Source organism: Haemorhous mexicanus, chromosome 2 (assembly GCF_027477595.1).
Source record: "Haemorhous mexicanus isolate bHaeMex1 chromosome 2, bHaeMex1.pri, whole genome shotgun sequence".
NCBI lineage: Eukaryota > Metazoa > Chordata > Aves > Passeriformes > Fringillidae > Haemorhous > Haemorhous mexicanus.
The window spans coordinates 72,284,858-72,309,154 of NC_082342.1; the positions used below are offsets into that span (position 1 = coordinate 72,284,858).

Below are 24,297 nucleotides of genomic sequence, written 5' to 3' on the forward strand. Positions count from 1 at the left end.
TTGAGTCTTCCAGTGGATTAAAACATGCTGAAAATATAGAACTCTAAGGGATGTGGGTGCTACTCTTATTTCTAATCTCCACATAATTTAAGTAAGAACTGAACTAGCGAGATTTAAACAATCCTGCAGATGTGCAAAAGGCACAACTACAACCATCCAAGGTACTTCCTACGTCATAAAAGAATGTGCCTGGCAAACACATGCTTCAATGTTAATTGGCTGTTAAGTTCTTGAGTCTCAATTTTGAATGAAGACATCCAAAGCAGGATGCAAGTAGCTTTTAAAGATGTGATCCTATGAGATATCTTTTCCAGATGAATGTTGGCTAGCTGGTTCCCTGCATCACTCTAACTTGTTTTGTGCTCAAACAATTCAAATATCATTAAGCTCTTGAACTCAGATGGAAGTTCATATTTCTCTCCCAATCCCAGCTAGCAAAGCTTTTGAACTGTTATAGAAGAATTAGATGCTATGATTCCATGTTGGAACAAAGGCTTATTATCTACACTTGCTCAAAGACTGAAATAAATACAATTGGTCTGAATGTCTATGCCATCTAAATAAACACCTTTATTTTGACCTCCCAAAACGTCAGAACTGAAAAGACTACCATTACTCCTCCACTCCTTCTCTAGTGGTCTTAACCACTAATGCCTGACAGAAGAACAACAGTTTAAGACACACACATATGGCAGCTGAATATGGAAAGGAAGTTATTCAGTCAAGTGTTAAGTAGATGGAGGAAAGGGATTTAAGAGAGTAAAGAAACAAAACAGATTTGAATCCCCAAAATATTATGAGACTGAAATGAGAATGATGCAAAAAAGGAAAGAAATTTTAAAAATGCAGGCAAGAGAACATGTTTGTTTTGGGCTTACTTGAACAAACCATCCAAAAATGTGAAAAATATTTATGGAAGACTAAAAATTGTTTTTCATTTACAGGGAAAATAAGCATAATCAAATCTCCAGCCTTGCACAATATTTTAAAAAACTATTTATACATTACTATTTTAATAGCTATAATCCACACTTGCCTCCAAATAACATCATAGACAGGATCCAGACACACACCAGAACCTTGAAGGTCTTCCTGCTCAGAATCATTGAATGTTTTGCAACTGCCATCTACTTTGTTTATCAGAAGACATTTAAAAGGAGGAGGTTCTGATATTGAAGCTGGTACCAAACCTGGATCAGGGAGCAAAAAGAGCAGACATGAAGACACCACAAATTAATGCTTCATGCTTAGAAAATGCCACATTATACAGTAGGGAAGAACAGATATACTGCTACAACAAAAATATAAATGGTGGTAAGATTTAAATGCAGGTGAAGGCTAGACTTTCACATTATTATTTTTAATAAAAACCACCTTTCTAAAGAAAGGATCATCATATGCAGTAAAACTAGAAGGCAAAAATATTTTGAGTCCATCCATCCATGTTTTTGACTTGTTGCTCCTCTACTGTTTACAAAACTGAATCCACTTTCTTCTCCAGTACTTCTATAAGCATTTAAAATAATACAGAAGGGCCCTTGCCTATTATATGCCTGCTTGCAAATATCTCTGATGTAGCAAGCACATGAGAATTAATGAGAGCTTCGTCAATCCGGAGAAAAGTCTGGTCCCCGCTCGCTCCAATCCACGTAGCTTTGCGCCCGTACTTGGAGCCAATGTTAGGCATAGGTGCTGGTTTTGCATTCCAGTAGGGCATATCCAGAATTGGTCTGCCAAGCTGACCTTTCTGTAGGAAGAATGCAAGAATCAGTAAGTGACAGTAACAGCTGGTCTCAAAGATGGATAAATTACTTCAATAGTTCTATCACACAATTGGTAAGCTGGAAGAGAATTTACCACAAAACTACCTTCAAAATGCAGTGGCTGCTCCAAGCAAAGTGTTATGCATTTAACTACAAGGAACAAGTTACTGACAGATATAATCCTCCCTTTTCAGGTAGATTTTTGAGTAAAGTTTTTGTTAAATACAACTCAAACTCTCTACGATGGATAACCCTCCTCTCCATCTTCAGAATCAAATATAAAAGCATTGTTTTCCTACAACATTCAATACCTGAATAATGTCAGTGCTAAACAAGGAATACATTTGTAAGAAAAAAAATTTATATTCAGATATATTCAGATAGACCATCTAAGTTCCACTCAATTCTGAACTTATATGGACTAAGTTTTATACAGCAAATACCTCTTAAAAGCACCTAGAAATTGATTAGCTCATCAAACTTGAGCTAAAAAACAGTGCCTCAGCAAGCACTGCTGCACATGCTCATGAACACTTATCTGGAGATCTAGGCTTTAGCTCTATGTATAACTAGTTACTGAGATGGACCAACAGTTCATATATTGCACCTAAGTATGCAGAAAAAACTGATGCCAGAAACCTGCTCATGCTCCATCTACCTCCCTCAGGCACAGAAAATGCACTGCATGCAAATGAAGTTAAAATTATTGGAGAAAAGAAAAATGTATATACAGCAAATGTCTTCTGTTTGGCACATTACTAATCTTTCTTCATAATAACATAAGTAAACTTGGTGAAGACATTTTCAAGTAACATGCGGTAAAAAGATTTGAAAAGTTGAAATTTCTCTTCTGTTGTGTCTGGCAGTAAGTAGTTTTTAAAGCATGTAAAAATAGCTCAGTACTTATACACTACAAGGGGCATCTTTGCAAACACAGGGAGGCACAGAGGGTAGCAAATTATGTTTAAATGCTTGTTTAGTGAATATAAGAAGGGACTCCATATGGACATGGAGAAATATACACCATATGGATATGAAAGAAGACTACTGGATTTGTGCTGTGCTGTACTGAGCAATAACCCCTCCCCTCAAGTGTAAGCAGAACTTCTGCAACTCATTGCTGTTTCCATGGAAGAACCCAGGACACTTTTTTCTATCCAAATGGAGACAGGTAATAGAATAGGCAACAATTACTTAAGAACCAAGCTTGAAACAGTAAGAGTTTGAGAAAACTGGTGCACCTTATAAAATAACACTCTTTTAAATCACCATCTTAATTAAAATATTAAAAAACCCCAAGAATTCCGGGCATTATGCTTTTCTAATCAGATCAATATTAAAGGCTACATTTTAAAACATAATAAGGGCTGAAGACATGCAGAAGTTATGCACAGTTCTGTAAGAGCAAGTATAAGCAGTCTTGAAATGACTCTGAACAACACATAAAGTACTAGCTTATTCCCATAAGCAAGTAACATTTCCTTACTGAGAAACTTCCAAATGTGAAAACCTGGCCATCCATTAAGAGAATAGCTGTGTGGTTGCTCCCAGCAGTAACTTGTGTACTAGGACCTGGTAATGCTTGCACCAAAGTGGGACATCCCCTAGATAAAAATAAATTAACTCCATGTCAATATATGGTCATGCAGCATTTAAAACACACATTACTATTATAAGTATTTCAATTGCTGTGAAATATATTCACTAGATTCACGTACTATAGAAAGTTAGGGCCAAGAAATATCTTACATATTAAATAAACAGGTTTGAGAGACTGCACCAGATAGTTAAGTTTACGCCCTGCTGTTACAGGGAAACAGATCAAGGACCCTCTCTTCAGTTAAACTCAGAAATTAGCATTGAATAAAAATTATTATTTAATATATAATTCTAGAATTACAGATGTGTAGATACATTAACATATATACGTGTGTATTTTTGTATGAATACAAAATGTATTGCAATGAAATGTAGCAATAAAATATGTTCAGAGAACTCTACTTAAGCACTTAAACCCCTGGAAGTAATTGAAGCCTTACTCCAGCGCAGTTACCAGAAGCAATATTGCTACAACACTCTCAAGATCACTGGCTAGGGATTTATAAAATAAATAAAGGTCTACTCCTCTTCATCAGCTCCTCTCCCATCAAACTTAGACTCAATAAAGAACAGACCTCTCCAAACTCTTTTCCAGAGATATATGAAAAGGTCTAATCCATTTGTCTCCCAAATATGGACAGATGTAAGAAAATAAACTTTCTATTTCATTAAAAATGAAGGGGAAAAAAACGACAGGGTGTTCAAGATGCAAAGAAAGAAAACTTGAACTGATGACTTGGAATAGAAAGAGCACAAAAGATAAAAAGAATGAGACACTAGAATTTTTTATTTCAATACCAACAAAGAGAACAGAAACCTACAAGACTTTGAATCCCATAGTGAATGTCTACCTAGACTTAATATTTCCTGTGGAGTTAAAGACTGAATTTGAAGTACAAGTTATTCCCACATAATTTCATGTTTGCAACCGGGCTCAGAGTTATACAGAGGATGACAGCACTATGTGAACTTCCTTTTAAACACAGCCTTTCAAAAGTAGGGTAATCTAAAATAAGAACAGGTTGTTTTATAATGGAATAAAAAAAGGCCAGCCCATAGTTACCTAGCGATTGTTTAACAGATGATGTGCTAAAAGATGTTTCATCTCAAAGTTCTGATTTTGGCTCAATTGCAGGTAAAATAGAAGTCAAGAAATTATGAGGAAGGTGAAGCATCATGTTCAGCACAAAAAGGGTAGATGGGAAGATGTGAACATACAAAAAATGTGGAATAGAGGAATGCGGCATAAAGATAAGTTGATAACCTAAAGAAAGATGAACACAGGTATACATGTATGAAAAAGTATTCTCTGGTGGCAAACGTAGCTTTCAGTGGGTGACTAGTGAAGATGGAGGGACTGAAAGGCAGAATAAAATTAAGCAGAGTATGTACAACATGATACTCAAATTTAGGTGCTTATCTTGGTCTACAGGCACATGGATTTGGACATCACTATGATTATACACAGACACAGAGCACAGTTTAGCAGCACCAATGATGAAATTAAAAAAAAAAAAAAACCCTTTACATTTGTCTCTCATTAACTTTAAGGAAACTCAAAAAGGCATCAAAACATAAATATAACATAACTAGTAACTAATCCAAAAGCACCCCTGTTAAAAGGAAGTATTTTCATCATAAGGTTTTTCTTCCTCTCCCTCAAAATTATAATAGCTGCAGGCATGGAAATATCAATCACATCTTTATTTAAAAAAAAAGCAGTGAATATTTCATCTTTTAATGCTTAAAAACTATGCTACTATCACCATAACAATTTATCTTTCTGTTCTTTCAATTGAATCTCTCAGCAATGTTATATGAATGCTGTGTTTGATAGCCTCTTGGCAACAGCAGAACAAAATCAAATAAGCCACTAAGGCAGAGAGATGAACTACACTATCCTCTTAAACAGCTTTTTAATTAAGATCACCCAACTTTTGGAATGGCTAACTACAGTCTATCAGTTCGTTTAGAAGCGAACAGAAAAAAAAAAGTAAGATACTTAACTACATAAAATAAACATGAATTACAAAAAACTAGTTTTCACTTCATAAAAGTAAGAAGGATTTCAAAAAAAATACAGACAGTTTGACTAGTGCACATAGAATTTAAAACCCGTGATACTACTGAGTATTTCCCTACCCCCTGAAATTCAGCAGAGGAAAGCTCAGAATAGACACTGAAGAGTCTGAGAGACTCTGGCAAAGTTTTAACAACCAGTTTCTCCATTTGAATCAAAGAAAACAAGAACTATTCTTCTGGGATGGAGTGGAAAGACACACTGGTAATAAAGTCACAGAACATTTGGTCAATCACGAAAGACCAATCTCAGCTATAGAGAAATTAACCTGAGATCACTTGGGAAAAAGTAACAACTGCTGAATAATTGAGGAGATGTACATGCATCAGCTAACTCAGGATCCTGAAGAAGGTCCAGATGTATTCTGGCTGTCCACACGGAAACATTCTTCCATCCCAAAGGGTAAGCATTTCTCAGACCAGTTGTAGTCTTTGAAAATTCATCATGCATGACCTGTTGGAACAATTGCTGTCCGTGGTACTTATGTAGCCAGCGGCTGCCTGCCAGCTCCCAAAACATGTCACTTGGGGCAGCTGACCGTGGTGCTGCAAACACGGCTCACTGGGAAATGCTACTGTGTAGCGGGTAAGAGGAAAGCGGTAGCAACTTCTGTCCATTGCAAGCAGAGTTTATTACAGAGAAATAACTTTATTACAGAGAAAATGGAGATTTTTATATTTTAGAAGTGACTCCATTTTAGAGGAAATCTGGTGAAAAGATGTAAATATGACCTGCACTCCACCACTGGAGTAAAATAATCAGAAAATACACCTAAAAACATGGTCCTAACAAACAGATAATGGCACACTCTTTTCCCCCCTGGAGTTACTAAGAGAATATAGTCTCTATGCTTTACCTTCAAGAGTAACATAGCTGATCATCTATGGAAGGTCTGATCAGTTTTGCTTTATGTTACTGTTGAACCTTTGGAAGCAAAATCCTATCAAGACTGTATCACTTCAGTCATTCCATTTCTGGAGCTTGACTGTCAGGTCATGTACTTACTACTGGAGTGCTGAAGTCAAGAGTTTGTACAAAAAAATACAGGCAAATTTTAAACAGTAACAGAAAGATCCTGGAGTTTTAAGTTCCAGCTTCTTGAGGGAAGCATCAGCAACAAACACGCCTTTGCTTACCTGAGCACAATACATGCTATTTTTCACCAACACTAGACACTGCAAAGCATTTCTTGTTTCCACTGAGTTTCTATTCACCAGCATCTAATTTGAGGAGAATATAAGCACAGACTGACAAATCTTTCGTGTAGTGAATAGCTTATCAACATCTGTCACTGTGGATGTTACAACAAAAAGCCTATACAGGCTAATTGAATGGTTCCAGCTTACTGATAGGGCATGTAATCTGCCTCATTCCTGCTGTAGTAGAGGAAGAATGTGTGATGTTTACAATATTCTAATAGAAGAGTCTACAATCCCCTTAATTAAGGAGCAAGGCATGTCTGAACAGGTGTTCAGAATTTAAAATACTTCAACATTTTCAAGACTTCTAAAAATGTAGCCTCACTACTAAATCTTTACACTTCAAGTCAAAAGTCTCTGAAAGGATGCCTAAATATTACATTTCTTTTTTTTTCTCCTCTCTCCTCTCTCCCAGAAATACAGCGGAGTATCAGTTCCTGAATTCAGAAGATGATGCTCTTCCTGAGGTCAATACAGGCAATGTGACACACTGCATGACTGACATACCACTGACCTGGCAGGAGCTGGCCATCTGAGCACCACTGCGTCCCAACTGAGGTGGAACTCTGCATAAGGATTCCCTGTTTCCTTCTCTGAATCCCTTACTGTGAGGACAGAGGAGAGATCTCTACTTAAAGCTGGAAAAAGAAGTACATCAATGAAGAAATTATAATTTGAATGATGGTGCTAAATAGCAATATAGTACTATAGCCAGTTCTCATGCATAGGACATACTCCAAATTTCTTCCAGGCTTTTTTCAGACACTTTCTAGGTCTGATGTAGAATGATACAAAGGTCTGTGCCAAGTCACTGGCACCTTCTCAGCTTCTACTTCTGGTCAAGCACTATCCTTCAGCACAAGAATTTTCATATTATCCTTTAGGATCTCACTTGGAACTACTACTAGTCTTCATCCAGTTTCTATCTAAATAAGCAAAAGACGTAGGGTTTACCACCTGAAATACTGACAAATACAGCAGATATCTCCAAAGCCTTCTGAAAAGCCAAGTGATTTCATCAAAGCTAGAAATAGGTGACATTAGGTTACCAGTACAAAAGTCACTGCTATGTGCACCTCTTCAGTCTTTAAGACAGAAACTAGCCTTTTTCTAACAGCAACTTGAATTGCTAGTTTAAGCAGCAACTTGAATTGCTAGTTTAAGCCATTGTTCCTTGGAACAAATACCCAAGAATTTCCAGGAGGGAAAAACAAAGTACTTGTCTGCAATATGACTCTATCAGACAGAAACCCAGACTGCATCCACTGATCTAATGCAAACTGAGTAGGGGTAACAGTTCAGAGACTACTATCAGGCACAGCAGCCAATACAAGGCAATATTTCCAGTATACTTTCTTTCTTCCCTGTCCCCCTTAAGCATAGTGAATCCAATGCAAGTTTTAAGATGATGAAGATTTCTTCAGGAACTTGACAAAGGAAAGGGTTTTGAAGTCTCCAAAGAGATTAGGAGGATAGATGTTCAGTAATTTTCACCTGACTGCTACAAGAGAAACAAGAGAACTGAAGAGAGGTCATGGATGCTCCGCTCTGTATGCCTTTTACCTAAGGATACTGAGCATTACATACACAAAGTCTCAAAGATTCCTACTATAGAAACCCTTTTTTGTGTGCATTACATTGCATATGTACATGTCCAAAGATCTAAATCACATTTCCTTTTATGGCAGGACAATGGTTTATTATTTACTTTAATGAAAAGATGTGATTCTAAGCATGAGATACTAAGTGTGAGATTGAGCTTCCCATTAAAGACATCTATATGATTTATCTATGCTCTCATTGTAGTCAATAGAGATCAGGTTTACAGAGCTACTAAGCATACCATACCTAAAGACTGTAAGAAGTGGCTGGTTAGTCAAATATCTATCCATGCTCTGTTCATTTCTCTATTTCCATTGACCACAGTGAAAGCACACATCGCTCTTCTGTCAACAGCCAAAACAAGTGACTACAAAATGCAGCTGAGATCAAAGCTTAGGGACTTCATCTGGGAGGTAACTGATGAGCAACAAATGAGACTTCATCATAACTGAATTGAGATTAGCTCAGCTGGTCAGAGCACAGTGCTAGTAAACACCAAGGTTGTGGGTTTGATCCCCACACAGGCCATTCACTTAAGAGTTGGACTCGATCCTTGTGGGTCCCTGCCAATGCAGAACATTCTGTGAATATTCTGTGAACCCTTATCACTGATTCAACAGGAACAGGTTCATCTAGGTTTACAATATCATACTATTTCAATTATTGCATATGTAGTATTTTACAGAAATAATGAAATCCTAATGAGGCATCAATGTAATTGTAATAGATGCTGGGAGAATTAAAGAGACAGAAGTCTTTCAAACTATTACCAAAGCAATGCTAATAACTATGCACAGAAGATTTCATGCATTAAATAAATTACTTATACAGTACAAGAGTACTGTTACTGCATCAATATTCACGGGGTTATAGGGAGTAAGTGCAGAACAAGAGCTCTTCAACTTTATTTGGTCTATGTTTGAATTTTCACACTTGCTAGCTAGAGAGAACCAGAAATTTAGCCATTTCTTATGCAGCAGTACAGTAATACACAATCACATCCTTTGATTACCAGCTTACCTGGAATTAACATCACCATGTCCAAGTTGACCATGCTGCCCATATCCAAATGTGTAAACATCACCATTCTCCATCAAAACCACTGAAAAACAACAAAATATTTTTCTGACATACACACATGGCATGGCACTGCACCAGTCCTGGTTACCCTTCTGAGTAGCAGTTTATGATCCCCAAGACATACAGATCAGATTCCACAACCCAAAACAACAAGCACCTCTATGTAGGAGTAGAGCTCTGCTATGCAGATGACGTGTCAGGGAAGGTTTAGGCTGGATATTGGGAAATGGTTCTTCACCCAGAGGGCAGCTGGACACTGCAATAAGCTCCACAGAGAAGCGGTCACAGAAGCCTGACAGAGTTCAGGAAGTGTTTGGACAATACTCTTAGACACATGGTGTGATTCTTTGAGATGTGACAAAATGACCCTGCCATGTTCTCAACTTTCAGCACTCCTGCATACATCTGTTTTAAAAACTGAACACCAAGCAGTGAAGACACATATGACAACTTTAAAAAAACAACTCTATTATAATAAATCTTGATTTATTTGTTTTTACCTGAATGGTGAAATCCACAACTGACTTGTACAGCTCGCAGCTCACAGTCAAAGCGGACAGCCCCTGGTGGATACGTTGTGATTTTGCTGGCATCCTTCTCACCTCTTTCTCCACTTCCATCTACAAACAAGACTTATAATTATGCTATGCATTCTAATAAAGATATATTAGAAGAATGAACAGAACAAGAATAGTAAATAACTCCCCACTCCACCACTTGTAAGGTAGAAGAGAGAACTCAGAGTAGCAAAACAGCTCAAAATGCAGCATCAAAGCAGATGTGGAAGATGACAAAAACTCTTTTTTTAAACAATCTTCTATAAAGGTACACATTGGAAAAGATCCTCTAAAGCAGAAATTTCCCAATGAGCAGACAAAAAGAACCAGTGAAACAGAAAATGCAAACTTCAGAAGCTTTGTTTAAAAGCCATCACTTTCATTCTTCAGTAAGGTAGTATTAGTAAGTAGAAAACACTGTAGTTAAACTTAACAGGCATAGCCTAGTCTACCTTTTCCAAGTACTACTCTTTAAGGAGTTTACTTGACTCCAATTCAGTCAAGGAAAAGCTCATTCAGACTCAATAGCAAGTGAAGTAATAAGCTTTAAATGAGACCTCTTCTGGCAAAAAACCCAAACCCAGCACCATTACAGAAAGATATGGTGGACCCTTGTTTGGCCCAAACCAGAGGAAAAGCATTTTGTTAGTGTTCTCCAACAGCAAGGGTGGTGATATTCCATTTCTCACCATCCATCTTTGGAGGAGAGAAAAAGCACTTCTAAAGATGTTAAATACCCCATAGATGAAAAGCGTTAATGGAATATGACTGTATATTGAAAATTCTTACACTAACTGTCTCTTCAGACCACGTCACATGCCAACAAATCTTTGTTCTGTTCAGCAGCAATCACCAAAATAAAGCATATTGGTCAAGTTACTGGTTAGCCTCTCTGATATCCACCTCTCACAGGGTGTTCTAAGTACTGTAATTTACAGACTTTATAGACAACATTACTTTAACTAATCAGCCTGTGCCTGCAGCTTCTTGGCTGTCTACACCAGGCTGCAGGTTAAATATCTGTAACCAATTTTATAGTTACAGGGCAGGGGGAAAAGGAATATACTCTGTCTATGGAAATCATCCATCCTATGAGAGCAGCACAAAAAGTAAGTCTGTTGGATTCCTAAGAGATTGCTACAGAGCTTTCTTGAGCTGGTAGGTGAAATACGATATGCAGAGTCACAAGTGCGTAACACGTACAATAAAGTGATAACAAACTCACATTCTAATTATAAACTCAGTCGTAGATGTAGGTTTTTCATTGTCAGCTGTCTCATTCCAATGAGTGCTTCAAACTACTCTGCCCTTCACATGGTATCTTAGCCAAAAAGTTAAAAAGTAAACTCCAAGTAAGTTTTCTTGAATGTCTGATAATTTTGTCTTAGTATTTGCAAAATGGCTGACCTATATCTTGTTCCATTCATGCAGGCTCAGCTTCATCTAGTCTTAGTCATTTTGAGGGTATTTCATTCATACTCCTTAGAATGTTTACCACTACTTCCAAATACAAGAAAAAGGTGGCATTCAAACTGTTGAATCTTAGCTGACTCAAGAAGCTTACTTTGTTTTTTTATGTCAGTTCATTTCTACAGCTGAGAAAATTTTACAGACTTTCATTAATTCTTTTGATGCCTTAAGTTTTAGTTTTCATATTTTCTATATTCTGTACAGCATTAGTATATAACTCTGAACTTCACATAAAGTGTTAGCAAGTTCTCTTCACAGTTCAGTTAGACAAAACAATCCTTTTCCAGCCTGAGAACCAAGGACACCATTGCAGCTTCAGGCCCAAAAAGTATAAACAGCAGCGAACTGAGGAGAGCAAACTGGGAGGATGGGACTTCATGACCTGAAGCTGTAATTGGACAATTAACCCCAACATGGAAATGGACCAAAACTTATAAAAGTGTGAAAACTCGTGACTCAGGGTTCATCTTGAGTGGAGGCACAGCCAGGTTCTTGTACTGCTCAAGGTGTATCCTTTGAAGGCCTTTTCAATACCTACTTTATTCCTTGAACACTGTCTAGCCTCTGTTACAGGTATCCTCTCTAGGTATCACTTTTTACTAAGATGCTCAGTTACGGGAATCTACAGGGATTGGAGATGTAGACTGGAAACTCACTACCTCATTAAAGAATAAGGATGAAGCACAAGCTCATTTTTCTTTAGTGCCAAACCACTCCATGAATACCAAACATGTCATACCTAATCCCTTCTATTAATAATTGTGAAAGACACAGAAGAGACAGATCAGGAAGAGTATGCTTAATTATGCAGTTTTTTGCAGTAACAATGATCTTGATATGCAGGCCCTATAAATGTGAAAAGAGTAAATTACAATGGCAAGATTTCTAAAAAACCTGCAGTTTCAATGAAACTGAAGGAGTTTTCAGCTGGACAACCAAATACGCAAAATTCACAAGTGACAGACGTGGATTATTATGAAAAAATTGTTTACTCTGAGAGTGATAAAGCACTGCAACATGTTGCCCAGAGAAATTGAGGATGCCCCACCTCCGCAAGTGCTCTAGGCCAGGCAGGATGGGGCTTTGAGCAAACTGATCTAATGAAAGGTGTCCCTGTCCATGTCAAGGGGGTTGGGACTGGACAATCTTTAAGGTCCCTTCCAATCCAAACCACTCAATGACTCCATGGTTTTACAATATGTACAAGTACATATCAAATACACTTTTTATATTAGACAATAATTGTCTGAAGAAGTCCTGAGGAAGCACATTCAAGTTTAAATATCATTATCAAGAGATGTTCTGCAGCGGCAAGCAGAGAAGTGGCAACCAGCAAGTTTAGTACCGGCCTTATCAGTACTACCAGCTGAACTAAACATTCCTTGCCCAAAGATCTTGAAGGCCTGGCTGTTGTGAAGAAGACTACTATAGCAGAAACATCTGAAGGAAGGAGAACAGTCTGAAAAGCATCATGTTCAAAAATAAAACAATTTGCTGATTTCAATGTGATAATGTCCTTTTATCTCTGCTCTATTATTGCTTTTACATTCTTCTTCAAGAAGAGAGGCATGCCTTCTAAGATAAAAATATACATTATCTTTTTCACAATTCTCACCTTGCCTGTTACTTGGATAACAACCCACTTCACCAGTTTTCCTTTTCCCCTTGGAATCTCTTTGAGAAGTTAAGGGGTATTTCTAGTTCCTAGCCAAATTTATGGCTGTCTTTTGAAAGACAGTCTTCTGAGGCGGAGAAGGGTCTAAACGTTCACTTAAAAACCTCCTTATTCACCATAAGACACAAAGAACTAAAATAAACTGAGTATTTCCTTCCATGTAGCCTTCCTTAAAGAAAAAGAAATGTTCAGTACTATAGGGCATATCTGACCAAAGCCTTCCAGCACAACACAGACCTTTATACTGTTCTTTCAACTCCAAGAGGCAACATAAGCCTCAAATTGATACTAATGAATATACCTCTTGTAAGGAGATACTTGGTCTGAAATGAGTTCCAACAACTAACACATGCCAGAAAAGAACAGATGGAGGCAGGACAAGCATACTCCTTTATGCACGTGCCTCTGGAGTCAAGGGTTTGCAGTACAACTAGCAGCAGTATCCAGCTCAAGAATAATGCCCATCAGCAAACTGTCACTCACGTAACAACACTTAAATTCATTATGTGCTCTTTCAACAGACAACCTCTCCAGTGAGATTATGATAGTTTATTCCAAGTCCATCAAGACTTACAGCTCAGACAGTATGCCTTCCAAAGACAATGTTATCCAGATTCAAAGTATCAGATTTTGCTTTCATTTCCATAAAGAAAACTTAAGATGATTTCACGATCCAGTATGTTCATAACTCAGAAAGCCCATCACCCACATACACTGAAACTTTATCCCATAAGGCTTCAAACTGATATACAGTTTGTTTGCACACATGCCAAATACCATCAGTAACTTCCATTAATTCAACTGAAACGCCATACTAACTCTTTTAATATTTAGCTATTCTTTAGAAAAGAGTTGAAGCATTCTGGGTTCACCACTTTTAGGAGCTTCCTACTTTGACCAAGTCTCTAACCTCCATTTTACATATTTACCTTCTATATATAAATAATGTATGTACAGACACATCAATACACAGATATATATAAAAACTACGATCAGATTTGAGACAGCTCAACTTCAGTAAGTTCAGTTAATAATACAACACCACTTTCTAAGAAACATGTAAGTCATTTAGATCTGAAAAAATGGCACACTTTGGAATTGCAGATATAAGGAACTGGCTTGCCAGACATACAAAAATGTCTAAAATATCAAGACACCTCCATACCTGTACTCTATAAAACCATTTAACTCAAGAATATTGCAGAGAAAAGTGTTTATTTTGATTTGTAATCTCCCCATTCAAAGTTAGCAAAATGTAATGTTTATATTATTTCAAATATTTCACTCCTAAAAAGGGCTTGTTGAAAGGTATAAACATACCTATGAGAAGATTTATGCCAAAATTATCAAGCCTGGAACTGATATGTTTAAGTAAATACCCCAAATACACAATACAAAGGACAAAAACCACAAACACACTGCAACAATCTTGAGACACTCTAACATATTACATTTCCTACAGTAAAAATAAAGAACCTTAAGAATAAGACAGCATTAGAAATGAGAGAAGACACACAGAAAGACAATGCATATTTCACAAAAAAAAAGGGGAAAGCAAAACAAAGATGATGTGGACTAATGAACACTTACACTTCTAAAGAAAGGTCAACATTTAAATGCGTTTTCTTTCTCCTCAGGTAACAAGATACTAACAGGAGGAAAAGGCAGAACTCATTTTGTGCAGTTCTTTGAAAAGACAGATGCAGCATCTGGAAGAAGTGACTGGGAGGCTGGGCTTATTTCCACCCTAGTCAATAAGGAAGACCAAATACCTTTGTGCTTGTCCCGTTTATGCTTTAGCGGTGCTGGAGAGAGTCTGATTCTGGCTAGAGCCTGTTCTCGATGGTTCATAAAAATAGGACCAGGAATTACAAGGGGGCCTGAGGAGAAACATTTTGCACATGCATAGGAAAGCTCACAAAATGGAAACAGTGTGTTAAACAAAATTCAAATTAAAAGCAATGAAAAAAAAAAAGAATAATAATTATAAACTTGTTTCCTTAAATTCAAAAGACCTTAAAATATAAAAGTTGCCATTTCTTGATAACTTATGTGAAAAACCAATAAACATCCCATAGTGATAGTTTTACCTGAATTTCTAAGGATGCAACTGTACTGCAAGCAATGGAAATATAACATACACACACTAGAGCAAAATTTGATAGCAAATACCCATTATTGCCCTTAAAAGATAAAAAGAATAATTATCATGCCTTAAATCCTACATATAACATTCAAAATACTGATTTGGAGAAAGATCATAATATAAATGCTAAATTTAAAAACCACCAGCATAAACTTGTTTCCAGTTACTATATTTAAGATGCAGACTTATAACTTTTAAAGAAAATGTCTATGTTTCATGAAGAAAGTTATTCACATCATATGACTCTTTTCTTACATACTTAGTAATTTTGAAATCCATTTACTTTGAAAATATTTTTCAATCTATTTAAAGGTCTTCAAGCGAAGATTTGATTTAAAGAAAGCAATGATACACGCATTTAAATTTTTTTCCAGATTGCTTTTCCTTTTTAGAAATCTAGACTTAGGCAGTGAGCTACTATGCTTAATTGAGGCTGAGTATAAGCAGGTAATGGACACGGAATTTGTTTTTTAAATCTGTATTTCTCCTGTTTTATAGGTTAAGCATGTCACCATGAATTTTTTGAACACTTCTTGTCCTTTCAGAAGTCTCATATTCAACAGAAACCATGAATCGGAAGCAGCTAATTCTGCCAAGTGACACTCAGTTCCACAGGTGCCCAAATCCAGCCCCTCCATGAACAGCAAACAAAAGCACCCCAGATCAGGCTGCTGTGTTATAAACCACTTATGCAAAACTTAGAATGCAAATATCCCTCCTTTCTCTGTAAATTCATTGAAACTCTCATTCCTCAGCTGAACTTTATTAAGGAGACAGTGTAGGTTAACTTTTAATAAATGCCCATTGCCTCAGGTTTTCTGCTGTCAACTTTATCACCTCCTTCACTAATACTAAACAGCATGGATAGATATCTAAGTTAGGCCAAATCTATATAGCTTTAGAACTTTCAAATGAAGAAACTTGATACAGAGAAGCTCCCAAATTTTAGCATTCACTTCAAAAACAAAATGAAAAATGCTTTAAAAATACACTACTGTCTAGCTTAGAGGTTCATACATGTGTAAGGGAACATAATGGCCCAAAACTTCCTGTGTCATGTTTGTTTCTGCACACAGCATAGAATTTTCAGTTTTGTTCTACTGTATTCATTTGGACTCTATTGCAGAACAGATCCTCTTACTAATACAGAGCTCCTTCTCCTAATCAGTGATCATCATTTGCTTCTGATTTACCTTCATCTTGCAGATTCTTCCTTCAATTGTCTTGCTGTTGTGCTCCCCCTTTTCAGTGTCCTCTGAATTCAAATTTCCATTTAATAGATACATTTTTGGTAAACATTACTTTCTGCCAAATCACTTGCTGTGTTTAATATTCTACTTTCCACAGTTTTGACTTGCACAAAAACTACACCATATTTTGTTTCTTACCAACTGAGGCGATATAGTGAGGAGTATCCTGAGGCACACCAGGAAAAGGTTAAAAGGGGAAGAGATGAATGACAAGCAGATTATGAAAGCTAAAAATGTCTGAAGGACAAATGATACAGAGAAAAGGTGAATGAAGAACATGAGAAAATAAGGCAAAAGTAGTGAGACTTACTGGAAAGTTTCTAATGAAATTAAAATCTGAAGAAATAGAGAATGGACAGGACAACACAACACGAGTGAAAGTCGGACCAGCAAAGTTGCAAAAAGAGATGCAAGGACTGCAAAGAGTGTGGCTTGAAGAGTGAAGATCTAAAATATTTGTGGGTGGCTGAATGACCTCTAGATAACTTGAGCAAATATTCTGAGGCTCCAAAACATGCTCGCAGAACAAACAGTGCAAGGGATGAAATACAGACCTGAAGGCAGCCTTTGGCATTTCTGTGCTAAGAGCAAAGGTAACAAAAGAGAATTTCAGGAGGACAGAAGTGAAGCACAGTAGGGTGAGCAAAAGAACTACAGGAGATCTCTAAGCCAGAGGATGTCTAGTAAGCATAAGAGGCTGTCAGCTCCAGCATGGCCCTAGCACACACCTGCTATTAGCTTCCAAGCTACTCATCTGAATCACACTCTCCTAGTCAACATGACAATTCTGTGACAATCTAACCTTCTGACCAATACAGGATTTATCTTTGCTTCTGGATATTCCTATACACTCTACATTTACCACTGCGTATAGAACTTGAATCCAAAATAAACTTAAATGCAACAGATTGCCATTTCATAGCAATTTCCACCCAAATCCATGTAACATGTCTGTTATCTTCTTTGGCTTTTTGTGCATGCTAAATCTCTAAAATGATCATAACAGAATAGGAAACTACAAAAATAAACAAAAATCTACATTTTGATTGCATTGTGATGTCTGCCTCCTTGATCATCTGCTGGCAAGGTGCAAAGTACCTCCCTCTCCCTCCAAATAACACGGGGAACAAAACACTACAACAATGAATTGCCTTCTGCTCACATCTGCAGCTGCCTTATCGAAGGGAGCAAAGTTTAGGCACTGAGAATATTCTGGTGGAACAATCCAGTCATGCATTAGATACTTCCTTTCATATGTTAAAAAAAATCTGCAGAGTATTATTTGGAAAACTCCTTCAGAAGCCTTTAAGATAGATCTGCATGGGAAATAACCATCTATTACTAGTCTCAACTTTAGAAGATCAAGTGACAGAGATAAACAAAGAGGAGTCACTGGTAGACTACAGAGCTATTTTAAATCACTCACTGTAGGATGCAAAATGACATTCACTCTCTCCCTTCACAGACTGTTTTTCCATAGCTGATCAGAGATGCTGAACAGCCCTAGCTGAAATGTCAAGACTAGCTTTCCTTTCTTGGTCCAGACATTGCAAAATGGACATTGTTGTGCAGGGAATTCAAAGCATTAAAAAAATTTAACCACAGAAATAATTTCATTTTCTCCAAATAGAATGTGTTTATTAAATAATGCAGTGGAGTTCAGAAAAATGTATACAATTATTTCATCCTACATGCACTTAATGTGCTTTGGCATTCTTGGTCATATAAGCTCTTGGACACAACTATGAAGGAGTTTAATGTTTGATTTAAATAACACATACTTTGATTTGTTCTAGGACCTCACCCTAAACAAATGCTATTTGGCAAGCTGTGATTGCAGGAGCCTGAAATCAATTATCTCAAATGCTGACTTCTGCACCAGTGAACTGAACACAGCAGGCTACCTGAAAAAATAGCACATGATGACACATACATACAGAAAAGTAGTATAAATTCAGGTTGCAGAGCTAAGTCCTAGGTTGGATTACACCCTCTGTTGTTAAAACATATTCTTGGCTTCTTGAAAGAGACCAAGCAATTTTTGGGGGGTGTGTGGTTTTTTTGGTTTTTTAAATAATAAAACAAGAAGATAAAACCCTAATATAGGAAATTGGCCACCTTAATTGGTCAACAGGTTGCAAATTTTGAGAAAAATATTTCAGGAAATGGAATTAGAAACAAATGTTAGACTTCAGTTCGACTAGAAGTAGAAAACACTACAGTGAGATAATGTCCCACCTATTATGCCTTAAAGGAAACAAAATTTAATGTTCATATGAGGCAGGGCTAACAATTATGATGCATGTAAAAAAAAAAATCTGTATTTTTCCAACTATGACTAGCAATTTATCATTAAGGCAAAAACATTCATGGAGAATGTCATGTGCAGGCACTAAGGTTAATTGCAGTTCGGTTCTTTTGTTCAAAACATTGAAAATAAAGACAGGATACATGTCTCCTCCCGTAGTCTTAAAGCAACATTTAAATTGTACAAATCAGGTATGGAAGAAAAATTAAGGCCTTTTAAAGGGGAAAAAGAGATGCACACTAGCCAACACAAGCATGCAGGGCAATGTGGGAGTAATAAGAGAATGAGATGGAAGTAGGGTTTATGATAATCTTAATTTTGACCCTTTCTCCCTTCTGTGTACTTAATTTCATATGTATTTTTAAATAAATATAAAATATTAATTTCTGCATATAAATACATGAAGTAAATTACAACAGCAAATATTAACCAAAACTGTGTCATGGTGTCTACTACAAATCTGATTTATGAAACTATAATATAAATATTTTTACTTTAAACATCAGTTTTCATAACAATAATTAGCTCTTTCAGAAAGGAATCACAGACACAAGTGCAACAATGTAACTTCATAGAACCATACCTGATGGTCATTAGGGGCAAAAGCCTACAGCTTTCCCTTGAAAGCATTCTTTAAAAGTCATGTATGAGTCCAATATTGCTTCAAGTAAAAAGGTAGGGGGTTTTGAGTGGTTTTGGTTTGCTTAAAGAACACTGAAACAAAAGTAATCCTGAAAGCATCAAAATAAACATTTAACTAAAACCATAAAAAGAAGCTGCACAATTATTTACTAAGTAATATTGCACTTAATATTGCACTAGTACAGACAGTTCTGCTGTCTATTTAAGTATATGTAGAGCAGACAAAGAGATTCCAAGCTCAGAGCAGATGTTAAACAGATTTGTATGATACTTAGCCCACCGTGGTAAAACTAATCACTGAAGTAACTGAAGAATCAGTTACACTTCAGGAAAATTAAAAAATGCCCAAGTCTAGGCCTCAGATTATATTGTCTTAAAACAGAGCAGCTTGGACTAAAATTAATCAATTTTCTGTGGGTTCTTTGCTGTTGCAAGTAGCATAAGACTGATGAAAATTCATTTTCCTTTTCTGTAAGGGCATCAAAAGCTAAACCTTGCTTAATTACACACCAAATCTGCATTTCAGTAATGATAATCTTGAGGTTTTTACATTTTTTACATCATAGGCTGAGAAAGAGTAGTAGTGAAATACCAGTGAAGCATGAGACCATATTATTGCTGTATTGAGAAACATGTCTGTGTTCTTTAGCTTATTAGTTAAATATAGTTTAAAAAGCTATTTTAACATTCTCATCGCCCTCTGAAAAAATGCCCCAGAATTATCTTCAAGTGATAAATTGAAATTTTTGACTATTCCAACTTCTATTACTTCAAATACCAATCAGAAAAAGTAAAAAGTCTCATGAACAGCTTTCAAGATTAGCTCTCTCAGAAAATGCTAGTCTGAGGTTCATTACATTAATTGCACATGTGGCCCACAGATTTCTGTAATCCATTAAGGCAATTTAATGCCCCCATGATGAAAAAAATAGTTCCATAGGAAAAAAAAAATAATTAACCATGTTCTGAACATTGTAAAATACAAAACTTCCTCACTGCCACAGAAAATAATTAAGTGTAACTATTTCCATATTCATCTCTCATTACTTTCATCAATCCCCAAACCAGCCTGAAAAACAAAAAACACTTCACCATATGGAAAATCAGCTCCTTCACTTCTCACCAGAAGAACAGAGACAGTGAAGAGCTGAGATAATTCCATCAATAATTATGTTGAGATATTATGATTTAGCATAGAAGCTGTGATGAATACAGCTGGCTATATTCTCAGAAGGTCATACACTCAACTCAAAAATGTAGAATTGATTTTGAGCCCTCTTCACTGCTTGTCACAGTCACTTGTGTGCATAAAAGAGCAAAGAACTATAATCAATATTAAGGAACTTACATTTTTTTAAATAGTTGATTATCCCAAACAAACACTTTTTGCCCACTATTAATTTAAAGGATTTTTTTCCACTAAAGCAGAATTTCTTTCTTGAATACAGCAACATAAACAACTGATTAAAAAAATAAAAATTATTAGCTGATTACAGTTCCATCACAAACTATAGTTGGTGACTCATTTCAATGTAAAAAACAAAGAAATCTTTGGCATAAGCACTTAAAATTTCTTAGTGCTAAAGTTACTTAGTGTGCTGTTGCTGAGCTGCATACAGGTTCCTTACAACAGTGGCAGGCTACTTGGATCATGTGTGAGAAGTGAGTTAATTGCTTGTGACAGTAACATTGAAGCAGGTCATTGATATTGCAGCTATTAACAACTACTTCTACCCAGAACATTCAAATTCAGAGTTAGCATTTTCAGATAAATGCAAACAAGGATGAGCATTCTTATCTTCTTCAATACAAGAGACCACAAGTGATCTTGGGAAGAAATTAAATGATTGTCACACCTAAAGACATGACTATTGCTTTTACTCTTAATTCAAGTGGACCCCAAGAACATATTTTTGTATCACAGGTCACTGTAACAGAACTAAATCTGAAGCTCTGAAAGAAGCACAAACAATTAGACAACTTAAAAATCAGTATAATCCCAGTACTTTTGTACTTACACCTCTCTCCTAAACTTAAGTCCTATTTCAACACATTCGGTGAGAGGTTTCTTTGTGACTTTTCTGTTTTATTTGTATAACTGTTTTAGGAATGAAATATTCCTGTATTTTCAAAGATTTTCTCTTGTTTACAAGACATTCAAAATTTACTGAAAATATTTGTATTGAATAAAGGTCACCAACAGGAGCTTAAAAGTCTGCAGCTACATTCAGTGATGAATCCTATTCTTGAACACCATAAACTATGCATGCTTTGTTTCTTATAAAAGAACAAAAGACACATTAACACACTAAATAATCCAGAAATCAGAATCCTGACAAAAAACCACTGCATACCTTAAGGAAAGGCCCTAAAGACCTGGTCCAGCCTTTAACTGACTAAGCAGAGTTTTTAGAAAATTGAAAGTTCTCTTTGGATCTCCAAATAGCTATTTCATTAGCATGGATTTGTTCAGTTCCATATGCACAAATACTAAAACTCTTGGGAAAACTAAGCAACAAGTAACATGCCTGTTCTTTTATCATTGTTATAACTATGTTTTATCAGACTGCAAAACCTTTTGCACAAAAAATCTAGCAGATTATTTAAACGTTCTCGCTCTCTCTTATGAAAAGAGTAGCATCATAAGAGTTGTCAAGAATGGTGCTACTCTTTGCACTAACTCATTAATGAAAAACTTCAGCATTTGGATGGAGAAGCAAAAAAGCTCTTTAATCTGATTATGCAAATAAAGATTGATTATCTAATCAAATATTCATACCTGATTATATAAAACAACATCTCTACCTATTTGTGAAAAACTGCTCCCAGCTTTATCACAAGAAGTCATTCTGAACCAAAACAGGAGACTAATCTCCAACCCTTCCAGACTGGCATAGCCACTACCTCCCACAGCCACACAGGTATGGGATTTCAATGCTCTTTAGATAGAGAAGGTAACACAAATGTATGCAACAAGCTGGATAACAGTATCTTTCTAGCTACAGTCCCTATAGAGAATCACAGGATCAACTAGGTTGGAAAAGACCTTTGAGATCGAGTCCAACCTATGATCAAACACCCCCATGTCAACTAAGTGGTACTAAGTGCCACATCCAGTCTTCCCTTTAAATACCTCCAGGGATAGTGACTCCACAACCTCCCTGGGCAGCCCATTCCAATTCCCAATCACCCTTTCTGTGAAGAAATTCTTCCAAATATCCACCCTAAACCTCCCCTAGTGCCACATAAGACTGTGTCCTCCTGTCCTGTCACTGGTTGCCTGGGAGAAGAGACCAATCCCCACCTGGCTACAGCCTCCTTTCACACATATGCCTGAAAAACCAACCATAAGAGTACATTCCTGCTACTGTTCAAGTGATCTTTTTTTGCTTTTTGAAACAGATGGCATACAGAAGGGATAAGCTGCTCTGGTTCTACTTCTAACTACAGAAATAGAAGTAAATGTAAATTTTTCTCTGCCACTCTTCTTTTTTCTTTCAACTGAAATTTACCTCCCAGCTCTGTCATCACTGATGGTCTGAATAGCAGCATCTTTCAATAATGCCTGGGCATTTAATTAGGATTCAATAAAAAATTGTTAGCTGCACCCAACATTTGCCAGCAGCATGCAGCAGCTCTGACATGACCTAAACAAAGGCCTCCTCCCTTCACCTCACAGCTAAAATTAGCCACAAAGATGCAAACAAAAATAAATATTCCATCCTTTTCCATATGCATAGGCAACAACAAGATTTCTCTTTCTCACTGCTCCTTATTTGTGGTTAAAACCAGCAATTTCTTAGTGAAAGTGAAATAAAGACAATTCACATCACAAGATTCACTGGCACAGTCTAGGAAATAATTTGGATTACAAGGCACATTTTGTATTCAAGTAAAACCAGTATCTAATACATAAAAGAAGAATCAAAGCGGTATTTACTAAAACTGAAGGAACTTGAAAGAGCATATGTCCCAGTAAGTTATTCCTCTTCTCAACACACAATAATTTTAGCAACCACATCATCATGCTTTACAAAAATATTATAGGTTACATCCATCTAAATTTCTCATTTTCAATTTGACAAGACACTGAGGTATTTTAGAACACAAAGAGTACTGTAAAATTCTTAAGGTATATTATTGTGTGGAAAATCAACAATGAGGTAGATAAAACATAAGAAAATTTTGAACTGCTGCAATGGTGTTTTGTTTTTTTAATTCAGTCTGTGTCAATATTCCCATGTTATGCAAATACAGAAAAGTTCATTTTATAAAAGAAAATTCTGCCTACTATTACAGAACAGAAAAGGAATAATTTATTATAGTAATTAGATAATTCATATACTAGGTAAATAGCATGGGACAGGCTTGTAATCCTTTCTTCAAATAAATATGTTTCAGAATCTACATTTTAAAAAACAATCATTCAACTAGGAAATGACAAAAAAATAAACAGACCTGTGAAAGTGATATAAAGCGCTCCTTTCATCATTAAAATTCTCAATCTTATGTGTAGACTTCGTTAAACACAGATTTTCCATAATTTTCTGAAAGCATGCTACATAAACTACCTACTTAGGACATGATTTAGCTTGATCACTGTACAGGCTCAACGGAGAAAGACTATTTTCATTCTTAGAAAACAGACTCAGAAGTTTCTCAAGCTATTCAAGGCCCTTCTCAATAAGTCACTCACCTCTTCCTTCTTCCAATCTATGTCTCCTAATTACACGCTGCCGCTTTTCTTCTTGTCGTAGCTGAAGGTGTTCTTCAATATTAACTCCAGGAACAGGGACAGCTAAATAGATTAAGAAAATAAAATAGCTAAAATTATCTTTAAAATTGTTGTGGTGGCAATAAACCCCAAAAGAAGTAAAGGAAATGAAAACTGAAAACCTACTTAACTAGCTGCTCTTTACATGGCCC

The 24,297-nt window shown here is 36.3% G+C and overlaps 1 protein-coding gene across 16 annotated transcripts in view; it reads right to left on the reverse strand.

Moving 5' to 3' along the window:
- Positions 1 to 24,297, reverse strand: part of MYCBP2 (MYC binding protein 2) — a 169,052-nt gene that overhangs the window by 94,286 nt on the left and 50,469 nt on the right. For 14 of the 16 annotated variants that reach the window (XM_059839180.1, XM_059839176.1, XM_059839184.1 and 11 more), the window contains exons 17-23: positions 24,068 to 24,169; positions 14,798 to 14,905; positions 9,824 to 9,943; positions 9,264 to 9,345; positions 3,250 to 3,367; positions 1,543 to 1,747; positions 1,037 to 1,190 (exon numbers count right to left, since the gene is read on the reverse strand). In XM_059839180.1, the coding sequence (XP_059695163.1) occupies positions 1,037 to 1,190; positions 1,543 to 1,747; positions 3,250 to 3,367; positions 9,264 to 9,345; positions 9,824 to 9,943; positions 14,798 to 14,905; positions 24,068 to 24,169 (889 nt within the window). Of the gene's footprint in view, positions 1 to 1,036; positions 1,191 to 1,542; positions 1,748 to 3,249; positions 3,368 to 7,155; positions 7,280 to 9,263; positions 9,346 to 9,823; positions 9,946 to 14,797; positions 14,906 to 24,067; positions 24,170 to 24,297 lie in introns of those variants that run through there. The other 2 variants (XM_059839171.1, XM_059839183.1) reach the window with 2 other exon arrangements.